A 14,246-nucleotide genomic window follows, 5' to 3' on the forward strand; every position below is an offset into this window, starting at 1 on the left:
ACCCCAGAAAGTATGTCTTGATTCCTAAGCTTGCACAGTCCATGCTGGTTGACACAGGATGATTCCTAATGAGGACAGGACCCACCTTTTCTCCTTCACTCAGGTGGAATTTATTCGCCATCTGTACTGTCACAACTAAGTTTTATATTTATAATCACTGCGATTTGAGGATATGTTAAAACTATTTAATTGATACTCATTTTGGTGTAAATACTAAGTAGCCTTTTTACCCATTCATTAAATTTAGCCACCACACAAATCATGAAAACTCTCCAACACTCATCATAAATGCCAACGTTATATGTTTTATTTTTAGTCAAGTAATTTCTTTAAACCTCAAAATATCCATAATTGACAGAATAAGACACTAGGCATGAGATGATAATATAAAATCCACGGTCTGCAGAAAGGCAAACATTACTTGTAGTCCATCGAGTTGACTGTACACAAGTGAAACGCCATTCCGACCATCTATTCCTTTTTTTGTCCTTTAAAAACATACAGTTCAAGTGTTTTTTTATTTTCACTTGTAAACAACATGAGCCAAAATGGACAATGAGGTCATCTAAAGACTACACAGGATAATTGTAAAACACTAGATAAAACACCATATTAAAGTCATATAGAAATCAGTGTTCACTTTGGTCTCTATTGTGGTTAAAGTTGTTAATACCAAAAAAGCAATACATACTAATTAAAGCCAGCTGGTGGTGGGTGCCAGTGGTTGGTAGCTGTAAGTAATTCAAGAGGTAGTCAACACCATCATTTTCAAGCTGGTTAACTCTCACACATGTGAAGCCACAGATATATTCAATGTTGCAACAGTTTCTCACTGTACAGTACTTGACCATAACTTTGCAGCTTTGCTCCAAACAGACAATTTAACAATGATTCAGAGGTCAACCTCTCACTCTAACTGAACTATGACACAGATCACACAACCACCACATCTGAAAGAGGCTGTTGACAGCGATGTAAGACAGAATTTGATGCTTGTAACAAGTTGTTCTTCCCTAAAACAAATAAATCTCATTAAGACATCTAGACAATTAAAGTCCGTGCAGCTGCACGTGTACACACTTTTCCAAATTTTATAACCAAAGGGGAAATACACATATATATTTTATGATAAACATTTCTTAGAGAAAACAGATAAATTAATTTAAATTATCTTTAAGACTTAATGAGATTTTCCATGTCCTGTATAACTCATCTTACAGTGAAAGTAACAAAGTCTATTAACACTTATGGGCTCCTATTCACAAACTACATACAACTAGCAGTAACTTGGGGCCACATTGGTGCAAAATAAAACTGGGCCAAAAAAAATATATCGGCAATAGAAACACCTTTATATTTATTTGTAGATGTACCAATGCTAATAACATGATGTTTCTTGATCTTTTCCCATACATTGCACGCCAAATTTCCAAGTTATAAGCAGGTAAAAATCTTTCTAAATCTTTCAACTGTAAAAATACATCCAAAGGCTTCTCGTAAAGACGAAAAATGCAAGTATAAAAATGTTTCTACTATAATCTGCCACGTAGCAATGAATAGCTCACAGGGCTAGGAGACCAGTCATGCATCTTTTCCTAGGAATTACATTTGTGTTGATGTGGGTGGGGAGAGGTCAAAGGGGAACTATTTCACAGACCTCCTGCCCAACCCATTGGCAACTCCAGTAAACTGATGCTTCACATAGATCCTACCCCTCAGTAGCTAGAAAGGGCATTGCACGTCCACTGTATGTTCACTCCTTGGCAGCCAGTGCTGTTAATTATGTGCCTGGACAACAATGCTGCAATCACTTGGCCTCAGGGCAGCACAGACACAGACGAAGGAGATTGGCATCTTTGATACTTTTGCCCAGCACACATACACTCATACAAGCACCCTCACTTCCTGACTTCTTCCCACTACTGACCTCTGGACAAAGCAGCTATTTCGAAGATTGGCTTGTGTGCTCTGTCTTGCTTCAGTAGAAGAGTCTATGTCTTTAAATACATGGTCACTTGAAGGAAATGCTCCGAGACTTTGCTAACTAGATGAGATGCTTCATTATTCACAAGTGTTTGTCAGAAACATGCAGTTATGAATTGCTATCTATACTCTAGATAAAAAGATTCTGTACCAGAGAATTATCAGCCACTGTAAGGCTGGAGCAGCATAAAGGTGTGCTATGCATCAACTATGAGGTAGCCTTTTGCTGTAAACAGAATATTTCACCCATGTAAATGGACACTGTGCTTACGTCAGTGATATTCACATCTGAAAGGAGTGGAGGAAGTCTCCTTGAGTAATTTTCACATGAAATTAAAAAAGGAGAGCTGATAATTGATATTTGGACATTTTGATCTATGTCAAACTCAGAGGTAGTTATTACTAACATCAGTACATAATACTTACATAAAGGTCTAAGTTATTTGGTTTGTTTTGAGTAAGCAGGACTGTAGACTATTCTGTAAAGAAACAATTATTATACGGTATGTTCCCTGAGTGAAGTTCTTTGTCCTGAGTATGTTTATGTAATAGTGATAATATTTTTATATAAAAAATAAACCCCAACTTTTCATCAAAGATAGGTTTGGTATGTGCTTAGTTCAGTCTGGTGAGATGCTGAAAAATGATTTCAAATGGCACCCATAAGGTCCACAGTTATAAAATGTTTCTTTTTTTAAATCGTGATCTCAGCTCTGAACTTTTTATATGTAAACAGGGAATGTCCAATTCTCAAGTCCATAATTTCCTATTTCTAATAAGGTCAAGGAACTTTGGTTTGAATTTTCAAAGTGACTTATTACATTTTGCATTTTTACTGTTAACCTGCTTATTATACCTGCTAAAAATTAAGCAATGCCACTTTGATTTGTCTACATAATTTAAATAAGCTTACACTCCTCACATAAGGCAAGGAAGTACTTCTCTATAGCTATTTATCACATTCAATATCGTCAAAGGTAAGCTTTGCATCACAGCATACCGAGATTTCAGTACATCCCATGGAGACTCTCACAAACACTGTCAACTCAAGCTGAATTGGGAAGGGCTGGTGGCCCAGCCCCAGGCTTGCTTGCTCTCCTTCCGCGTGGCTTGCTTGCTGAAACGGGGGCAAAACCGTACAACAAGTCTCCCTCGGCAGGACAAGTCGGGAGGGAGCAGAAACTGTTCAGCAGAACGTGTCTCATTTGAATCATGCTATTTTCTGTTTCTGATTATCTGAGCTTACACCAACAGGCTCATACAAGACTCTATTTACTGCCAATGTTCAGCCTTACTACTAATTGGTACCTTCTTGGAGATGTTCCCAGAATTCATCCATAAGATCTAGAACCAGGATGACAGCAAAATGAGTGTTTTTCATGACTGGAAGCTGAAGGGACCAATACTGTGGTTGGCCCCTAGCCATTGACACTACTCTGTCTCCATCACTGAATGCTCATCCTGAATCTCCCATATTTGTCCCTTCAGTAGCAGTCATGAGGGAATTCTCATAAGATCAACTGCATTGTATAAAAAACACTCTGCTCTCTGGTAGGAGAGGTTTGGGAACCTTTCACCCTAGGTTCATCACTCTAGTCGCCCGCCACCAAACATGATACTTTTTCATATTATTCAAGGTCATACATCATGGGCAATTGTGAGCATCCACTCAATATTCATTCTCAACCCTGGCATTTTACTATGCTGTTTTGCGTGTTTGTTTTAGAAACAAGTAACTCTCCAGGGGGAATAAAAACAGCCACCAAAAACATACACCCAACGACTGGAGTTTTCCTCCAAGGTCTTCAGTAGTAAACAAGGAGGCGCCTGCTCGAAGTGATGGTTAGAGGATTGACTCAGTCAAGGGAAGCTGCTCTCGCCACAGTCCCTCAAAAACCTCACAACAGGTTAGAGATTACAATGAGCTGGTAGCAAAATACCATTGAAAACAATCACATCACTACATTTATACATTGCCCTCCCCCTTCATTTCTCTGAATAGGCATCTAATTTACAATCAAAACATTGGAATTGAAAACACTGAAATATCGGCACAGAGATTACACATTCATTGTCTTTTCTGGTTTGTATCCCAGATTCAAAAAAGTTTAAACGGCAGTCGGAGGCATATGGAGTTAAGGTACTGCCTTGAAAAGGGGTGGGGTGGGGGGATACACTGTACAGATACCAAGAAAAAGAGGCAATCCCAAATTCGGGAGAACTGATGTTTTAAAAACTTTTAGTACCATATGACTGGCAGCTCTGAGATCTGAAGTATATCCTTTGGTTCACATAAAAGGTAAGTCTTTTTTTCCTCTAATGTAATATAAAGGGAATGGTATTTCAAGAAAAACTCCAAGGGTTATTTTCAAAACCATCTAAAAATGCTTCACTGTGGGTTTTCAATTCTTGCGGGATGTCCAGTTCTGTGAGGGAGAGTGTGTGCTTGTATCTCCATACACACATATATAAAGATAAGCCCTCTTTATATATATGTCTACATGCTAAAGAAAATCCTCCTACACACACACAGACTCAGGCTCGCTCCCTCTCACACGTGTACATACAGATAACAGCATCTCATCCTCTGAGTCACATAACACAGGACACCCTGCTCCAAGGTAATTTGCTTAGAGTGATTTGTCTGTTTAAAAAAATTCACAGTTCCTCAACAGTAGTTAAAAATCCCAGGTCAGCTGCTGTGTGTGAAATACTGTTCCCCTGAATTTGCATGAGGTAGACTTCCCAACCGGGGAGAGAAAAAGATACGTTAAAGAAGGGTTATGTCTTTTTCCTTTTTTGAACGGAAGGCCCCTTTTTGCTTTGTTCTTCCGGTGCTGCAGAGGACTTGGTGGAGGAAGCTTCTGGAGGGGACCTGCGTGGCCACTCTGAGAGCTCGGACCTCGCCTCCTGAAATGATGTACAGCCGTGCCCTCCCCCCACCTCTCGAGGGAACGTCGACGTGCACGGCTGGGGCTCCGCTTCCTGTCTTCCCTGAGAACTGGCTGGTGGCTGCACCGCAGTTTTGTGGGGGCAGTTCGCCACCATGTGCGTGATGCTCTGACAGCAATGGCACTTCTTTGGCTGAGGAGGTAGACTACATTCCTTAGCATGATGATCAAGGCCACCACAGTTGTAGCATCTGCAGCAAGAACAATGAAAAACATCTTAAGTAGGAGCAGGTATATCATAAAATATGTCAGAAATCAAAAATATGCTAAAATATAAAGACTGTCAAAGAGATCAACTGATTTCAGTATGCCTTCTCCACACACACACAAAACGTGTTGTATTAAACACAAAAGTCAATGAAAAACGAGAATCTGAAAGCATGAAAGACTAATCACTTCCACAGATAAATGACTCCTTGAGAGCTGAGTCAGGTTATTGTCAAGGAAGTTTAGTCCATTAGAGGGCAGCCGCATTCAACAAAAAACAACCAGCTAGCTTGAAAAAAAGTTTAAAAACCCAGCAGTTGACTTAAAATGCAACACCAAGTCAATCAGCAAATGGAAAAATTATAGAGCAAATTAAATTTTATGAGTTTAACAGTTCTTCGGGTGTTAATTATTTTGGCTATGGAAATTAGTTGAACTGGAGGAATTTTTTTCCCTTTGCACAAATGAGTGCAGTGAAATTTGATAAATAAAAAAGACATCTATGGTGAATATCTGGGAAATTACCAAGTAATATTAGAGCAAGATAGAAAGTGTCTGATTCAGAAGAATGCTATAAAAGAAAGCTTCTAGATACCTACGTCAGATTAATAAAGGTTGATGCTAGTTCAGGTATGGGAAAATCTTTCTGTAAGAAGTTAAGTTTTCCTTCAGGGTAAATTCTAAATTGAGATAAATATAAATCCATCTTTAATTAATCAATAAATGCACACTGGGGGCACAGCTTGTACTATGTTTGAAATTTTGACTAAGATTCTAAAAGCTGAGAAGTTATTTGGAAGATATATTTCAATCAGATTTTCTTTTAAAATTTAATATTAAAAACAATAAAACATCAAGTGGAGAAAATAAAGTTTTATATTTGTGAAGGTTTTTAATCTACTTAGTTACTTAATACAAAATTTGTTTATCTGTCTACAAATGAAATGTTTTAAGGGTTTTTGTATTCTAAATTTATTTTCCAAATACATTTATGATTCCATTAATTCTCATCATGAAATACACACAATAGGTCATTTTACAAAATGAAAGCAAAATAGGTGGTAACTCTGGGAATCAGCTTAAGATCATAATGACAAAAGAGTTAGTTATAATTAACTAGCCAGCTAGCCTGTGTGAGACTAGCAGGCTTAGTAACTTATATTACCAAGTATTTCCAAAACAAGCTACTATTAACTTACTGGGAAGTACATGTAGGATTGTTGTTACTGTTACTGTTTAGTAGCTAAGTCATGTCTGACTCTTTATGACCCCATGGACTATATATATCTAGCTCATCAGGCTCCTCTCTCTATGACATTTCCCAGGCAAGAATACTGGAGCTGGTATGCCATTTCCTTCCCCAGGGGATCTTCTCAACCCAAGGACTGAACACGCATCTCATGCATTGGCAGGCAGATTCTTTAGCACTGAGCCACCTGGAACATCTGTTAATTAACTAGATGGGAGGAATTCTTTCAAAACACATATATATATCAAATCATCACAATGTACACTTTAAAAATCTTACAGTTTTACTTGTTGACTACATGTCAATAAACTGAGGTGGGGATGGGGCTTAGAATGTTTCCCTTAGAGGGCTTTATGCCACCTTAACACTTTTTATCTTCTCTCTTAGTTTATATAACATTGCTACTTAATTCACTGGGATAGAAACTCATTGAGACAAAGGTTAGGAAACTTCGACTCGTTTTTAGCTCTACTATTCACTAACTCTCCATCTCACTTGCAAGACAGTGCTAGGACTTGACATCTCTTGATTCTCTTCCAACTTTATCTATGATCTTGGTATCTTCTCTACCTTTATAACACACAACTCAGTCTGATTTTATGACTTTTCCAAGAAATATCTGCCAGCCCTATAGTGGGCAATGGGAGGTAGAAAGGATCCAAATTTATCTAGAGTTGGAATTGGGAAGGTGGATGATGGGAAGCGAAAAAAGGATGAGGGAGACTAGTTTGCTCATAAAAGTGTTATTGAAATGAGCCAGTCCAAGCTGGGAAGAGAGACTCCTGAGACCGCAAGCATCAATAGTCTTGATCTTCTCTAATTTCATTACCATATCAATTATACAGTCTCAATTCCAGAACCTCTGGAATTGAGATTATATCATAATTATTGATCAAAAATGAAATTATTTAATAATTGTCACTCAATTGCCCCATGCAATCCTAGTGCATCCAAAGCTGTTGGCAGAGAAAATCTGTTTAACATTATTCTGTTCTACCTCCAGAATAATATATTAATTACACAATTAAACCATTTTCTGATAATTGACAAATAATCATATTGAATTTAAGGCTTTCATAGAAAAAATAAGAAAATTGAAAAATGATGTGATCATCTAGAAGGATGATAAAATAATTAAATAAATAATGGCTATTTCATCATCCTTGTTATTGCATTGCCCAAAGTACTGTCTGATCTTTCCAGAAGGTGTAAAAGACATCAGGAGACAGGACTTTTGTTGTCTTTTTTTCTAATTCTTTATTGAACACAGTTAAGAATTCAAAATTTTTTGTTTTCTGCATAATAGCAAAGAGAAAAAACTGACAAGACATTTTGCAATTGTTAGATGGAAAAAAAAATACAAATACAAAAAGACAGTAATACTGCAGACTCTAATGATGATGATGAAATTAATCATGTAAGCTAAATCTCAGATTATGAGTCTTCACATACTATATCCTAGAAATATATTTTATCAAACTCAAGAATCAATGAGTGAATAATATATGTCTATGGACAAAAAGGAAATTTGTTCCTTAGTTAATTCTTCAGGGAAGATGTCATCAAGCAATATTTTTTGATGATACATGTTTGCTAAAAGGTCATGCAACAGTATTCTTTCACCTTTTATCAAGTTTGTGCTAGGGAATTTAATTGACATGGTTGTTCATAAGTGGAAAAATGCTGAGGCACTTACTGAAAGGAGGTGAGTAGCTCGGAAATGAAAAATCTCACTGAACTGATCATTCTAATCATATTTAGGAATATATATTTTATCTTCTAAAATAAGTTACAAAATGAGTTTTTTTTTTTTTAACGTAGCAAAAACTAGGATAATGAACACCCTGCTTCTCCTTTTATCAATATTACCTTGTAAATTTTAGAATAATGGAATCACAAGATGGGCTTTTATTTTTTTCAGTAATTAACAAATACTTACGTCAGGAAAAAACAGTATCATATCTTCAAAAATTAAAGGGAAAAAATAAGAAATCACTTTTTAGAATTAAATTATCTATTACACACTTTAATAGAATAAATTAATGAAATATTACAAAGCAGATTCAATATTGTTTTGGTGGTATGTTCTCAGAGATAATGCAAAATTAAACAATAAAAATTACTCACTAATGCTTCAAATTCAGGGTCCCCAAATATAGTCTAAAATGGCATCTTTGAGAAGTATAAGCCTATTATTTATAATAATGCTTTTTCACATACTTCTCTCCTATAAGAGCAAAGTGAATTCTTAAATTTGCCCATCTATAAAATACCTTCTTTTGAATTAAACTCACTTCCTTGAGGATAACACCCACTTAGGAGCTCATTTCTGAAGAGAGAGAAAATAAGTTAAAGGCTGAGTAATAGAGCCGCTCTCCCACGGACACATCAATTTCATCAGTCACTGTGGAATGCACACTGTTATCCAATTCAGGGAGCCACTTGCCCGCTCATTTACCAAGGGCCTCATGTCAGGATTTCATTTTTTTTCAAATGAGGTCTTCCATTATATTCCATATGTACATTTACCACTACATTTATTTGGGTTCTGAAAGTTACTTTTAAGGACACTGCATCATTTTGGTTTCCTTGCATTTTGATCTGCATAGTTATCACTCCCTTAGCTTTTCAGATTCGTTCTAAGATTAGGCCAGACTGCCTTCCATGATGAAAAGACTTGCATTCAGTATATATGTGCTTAGCTTTAAAGGGGAGGAGTGGTATGTATTCTCCTTTTCTATTTAATCATTCAACGCCAATCACTCTTCCTAAGAGTGCAGATCACACCCCATTAGGAAACCACTTCCTTCCCTAGGGACTGACACCAAACTGGAACAGCTCACAAATAATACCACACCACATTCTCCATATAAAGCTCTGCATGGTACTAGTCTCCTTTGTTCACTCTCGAAACCCCTCCAAATCACCTTAATTTGAATGAATTTTATGTTATGATGCAAGCATTAAAACAAGTCCAAAAAGTGATTTTAAAAAATGAGGAGTGACACTACACAGACAGAAATCCAGTTTTGTTTGTCTAAAAATGTAACAGAAAAAAAAAATGTAGGTGCTTCTAAATATGTGAAAGTCTTAATAAGAAGATATATAGAAACTTATATTCTGAGAGCTAAGAGGAAGGCATTAAAGATAATGATACAGGCACTTCCCTGGTGATCCAGTGGCTAAGATTCCAATTCCCAGTGCAGGGGGCCTGGGTTCGATACCTGATCAGGGAACTAGATCCCACATGCTGCAACTAAGAGTTCACACTGCAGCAACTGAAGAGCCCGTGTGCTACAACTAAGACCTGGTGCAGCCAAATAAATGAATATTAAGAGAAAAAGAAGATAAGGACACAGTGATCTGTAGGCTTCAAAAGAGGAAGGAAATGTTGAGAGAACATAAGAAAGGCAGTCTCAGTGAAAGAGAACCAAGTGGGAAAAGTGCAGGCAATAGGGCAGGAAGGAGGGATAGATACAGGAAAGGAGTACATAAAAATCCCTGGAAAACAGAGATGAAAGAAAGGATGAATCAAATTTCAAAATGGGAGTATAGAGGGGTAAAGAAAAGTCAGAAAATGTGGTTCATCAACGTTTTCTAACTCTCCTCTTGATATTTTTTGGAGTCCTAGGGAGTGAATAAGCTATACCCAGTTGTGAATTTAGGTTGCTGGGAAACTTTCAGACAAAATGGGGCCTTCTGGAAGCTTGGCCTAGGAATCTGCCTCTCTTACCCTCAGAAGGTACAGGGGTGGGCAGATTGCATCTGTCACAGCAAGGCTGAACATACTGTTAAAAAAGAGTTGAAATGATCATTATAGGGATACTGAAGTTTGATTTATTAAGAGGTTACTGACTTCCCTGGTGGCTCAGATGGTAAAGCGTCTGCCTACAATGCGGGAGACCCCGGTTCAATACCTGGGTGGGAAAGGTCTCCTAGAGAAGGAAATGGCAACCCACTTCAGTATTCTTGCCTGGAAAATCCCATGGACAGAGGAGCCTGGTAGGCTACAGACCATGGGGTCGCAAAGAGTCGGACACGACTGAGCGACTTCACTTTCTACTACATTCCAGACACTGTGCAAAAGTTTTTTAATATGTATAATAAAACTGAATTCTCCCCTGAACCCTATGAAGTAGGTACTACAATATCAACATTGTATCAGGGATGCCCTGATGGTTCAGCGGTAAAGAATTGGCCTGCCAATACAGAAGACATGGGTGTGATCCCTGGTCTGGGAGGATCCCACGTGACGCAGAGCAGCTGGACCCATGCGCCACAACCATTGAGTATGTGCTCTGGAGCCTGGGAGCTGCAACTACTGAGCCCACACGCCACAAGCGAAGTCTCTGCGCTCTAGAGCCCACGCTCCACAACAAAAGAAGCCATTGCAATGAGAAGCCTGAGCACCACAACTGGAGAGAAGCCAATGTAGCAGTAAAGACCCAGCACAGACAAAAATAAATAAATGAATAAATATTACTTTAAAAACTCACAGCTTACTGCTCTTTATTAAAAAAGCAAAACAGTGTGTGGATGAGAAAACTAAGTCTCAGAGAGTATACAGAGAAGGAAATTTTAACTGAAAACAATACATTTCACTTGTATTCTCATTACATAAAAACATTATACCCAACAATACTGATGTAAATGTAATCACATGTAATCTAAAAAATACAGCGTCCTGAATTTAAAACACCAACAAACACACAGATTTGAAGTTGATTTTTCTTGAGACTTGGTTATTGTTCTGTCACTGTGCTATGAGGAAGTGAGCTTCTCTTTCCATCTATAAAATGAAAAGCAGCAACTAATCCAGGCCAGAGTTCTGACTGCCAATGCCCAGTTTTTTTCCTACTCCTCTTGTACTTTTTACTCCTCTTCTACTGTCCAAAATTTTTGTCTAAAAAAAAAAATCAGTAAAATAATTTTTCTATTCTTCTTAATCATATGTTTAAGACCATAAGTTGGAACTTCAGGTTAATAAGCTATAATCAGAGCTATTAAACTAACTCAAAGAAATTCCAGCCAAAATAAAGAAAATGAATTCCAATCACTGTAGTTGGAACTGCAGTTTCCATGTGGTAGTTCCCATTGTAGTGCCCATGCGATTGCACTGTGATATAAACAATGTATTCAGGCCTTGAAATACAAACTGCAATGAGATTCTATTGGCTAAAGCAAATATAAATTGCTCTTGGAGGAAAATGTGATAGCATAATTCAAAATATTAATATGTATCTTCTCTGAGCCAGCAACTCTAATTCTAGGAATTTGCCCCACAGGAATATTCACCGATAAGCACAATGATCTAGGTACTAAAATATTAACTACAGTGTTGTCCATACTGGTAAAAAATTGAAAAATTAAATGTTAATAATACCACCAACAAGAATAAATATTTATAGTCAAAACCAGGTAGTCTGGTTACAGAATCTTTGCTCTGTAACAGTGAGCTAGATATGTGAAAATGAGAAAGAAATTAGAACCCATATACTGAGAAACACTCTACAGATATTAAAAGGAATGAGGTAAAAGAATATTTTTTAAAATAAGGTAGATCTCTATGTACTGACATGGAAAGATCTCCAAGATAAATTAAGTGAAAAAAGCAAAACACATAATAATACATAAAAGAAGGTATGATCTCCTTTATGTTTCAAAAACACTGTATACAAGTAAATGTATACATTTTTAGATGCATAGAAAACCACTGGAAGTGGTTACATCTGGAGAGAACACATGTAAGGTAAAGGGGAACTTTCATATAAGAACTCCATAAGTTCTTTATAGTTTCTTTTTAAAATAACCAGAAAATTTACAATTATTTGTACAACTGAAAAAGGAAAAAGAGCAATTATAAAGCTGCATTTCCATTTTATAATTTGACCATTATTATTGTCAGTCATCTAACAGTTAACTTGCACATGAGCAATTCTAGGACCACCCTGGAAGCTTTTTAAAAAACATCTACGCCTGGGTCTTATTCTAGACCAATAAATCAGAATCTTTGAGGGCACACCCCAGACACCAATACTTTAAAAAAAAATTCCTTGTTGATAGTGAGCAGCTACTTGAGAACCACCGCTGCATACAAATCTGAGTTTACCACTGACAACCGTGATCAAGAGATCACCTCGTAATCCCAACCACAAGTAATGTGGTTCAAAACTGAATACTGAATATTCCCCAAACACTGTTGCAACAGTTCACTGATGCCTGGAAAGGAAGAAGGCAGGAAGGAGGAGGGGAGAGAGGAAAAAGGTTATGTATGGATCTTGTTTCTTTACTATGAACTAAAAATGATTCCCTGAAACTTCTGATTCTAACAGCACAAAAACCTACATCTTTTTATCATCACTGTGTATGTCAGTCGCTCAGTTGTATCCAACTCTTTGCAATCCCACGGACTTCAGCCCACCAGGCTCCTTGCTGTTCATGGAATTCTCCAGGGAAGAATACTGGAGTGGGTGGCCATTTCCTTCTCCAAAGGATCTTCCCAATCCAGGGATCAAACCTGGGTCTTCTGCATTGCAGGCAGATTCTTTATTGTCTGAGCCACCTGGGAAGTTTCCTGCTTATTTTGGGAGGAAAAGACTGCAAAAATCTATGGAGTCTAGGTTCCAAAGTAGTTTCTCTGTTTCTGAGGCCATTATTCAATTCTTATTTCATCCTTATGGGTTCAATGTGTATGCACCCATATCATCAAAACAGGTGATAATTTACAGCGGTTGAATCAACTGCTCCTTTCTCTAAATTTCACTATTATTACCAATTGATATTTATTGACTTCTCATAATAATTTTTAATTCTCCATTTCTGTTGCCTCCATCTATAATAATTCTCAAAACCATATAAACTTTTTTCCTATAGAGATATTCCTGGAAATATTTCTAATGGCCAAATTCTGTTGGCTATTGCATACAAAATTAATATAAACATAATAAAAAGATCTCTGCATTTTATAAAATGTTAGCCATGGAATTTTTAAAACCTCTAAAACGTAAACTACATTTTACCTAAAAGACTGCCACTGATAAAATTACTCCTGCCCATTGTGTTTTTTTAAACTTAGAGATAAATAAAATGTATAATAGATGGTATTGTTGTTCAGTTGCTAACTTGCATCTGACTCTTTGTAACCCTACGGACTGCAGCACACTAAGCTTCACTGTCCTTCACTATCTCCCAGAGTTTGCTCAAACTCATGTCCATTGAATTGGTAATGCTGTCTAATCATCTCATTCTCTGCTGTCCTCTTCTTTTGATGTCAATCTTTCCCAGCATCAGCGTCTTTTCCAATGAGTTGGCTCTTTGCATCAGGTGGCCAAAGTATTGAGGCTTCAACTTCAGCATCACTCCTTCCAATGAATATTCAGGGTTGATTTCCTTTAGGATTGACTGGTTTGATTTTCTTGTAGTCCAAGAGACTCTCAAGAGTCTTTTCCAGCACCACAATTAGAAAGTATCAATTCTTCATTGCTCAGCCTTCTTTATGATCCAACTCTCACATCTGTACATGACTACTGGAAAAATCATAGCTTTGACTAGATAGACCTTTGTCAGCAAAGTGATGTCTCTGCTTTTCAATACGCTGCCTAGGTTTGTCATAGCTTTCCTTCCAAGGAGCAAGCATCTTTTAATTTCATGGCTGCAGTCTCTGTCTGCAGTGATTTTGGAGCCCAAGAAAATAAAGTCTGACACTGTTTCCATTGTTTCCCCATCTATTTGCCATGAAGTGATGGGACCAGATGCCATGATCTTAGAGTTTTAAATGTTGAGTTTTAAGCCAGCCTTTTCACTCTCCTCTTTCACTTTCATCAAGAGGCTTTTTAGTTCCTCTTCACCTTCTGCCA

At 37.3% G+C, this 14,246-nt stretch overlaps 1 protein-coding gene across 5 annotated transcripts in view; it reads right to left on the reverse strand.

Annotated features, from left to right (window-relative positions):
* Positions 1–285: 285 nt before the first annotated feature.
* The window catches only part of LIN28B (lin-28 RNA binding posttranscriptional regulator B), a 138,467-nt gene continuing 124,506 nt past the window's right edge, over positions 286–14,246 (reverse strand). For all 5 annotated transcript variants that reach the window (XM_081529358.1, XM_081529356.1, XM_081529360.1 and 2 more), the window contains one exon: positions 286–5,125. In XM_081529358.1, coding sequence (XP_081385484.1) covers positions 4,765–5,125 — 361 coding nt within the window. In that variant the 3' untranslated portion in view covers positions 286–4,764. The remainder of the gene's footprint in view (positions 5,126–14,246) is intronic.

The sequence above is a fragment of the Giraffa tippelskirchi genome, chromosome 9 (assembly GCF_054371585.1).
Source record: "Giraffa tippelskirchi isolate mGirTip1 chromosome 9, T2T-mGirTip1v1.2.pri, whole genome shotgun sequence".
Classification (NCBI taxonomy): domain Eukaryota; kingdom Metazoa; phylum Chordata; class Mammalia; order Artiodactyla; family Giraffidae; genus Giraffa; species Giraffa tippelskirchi.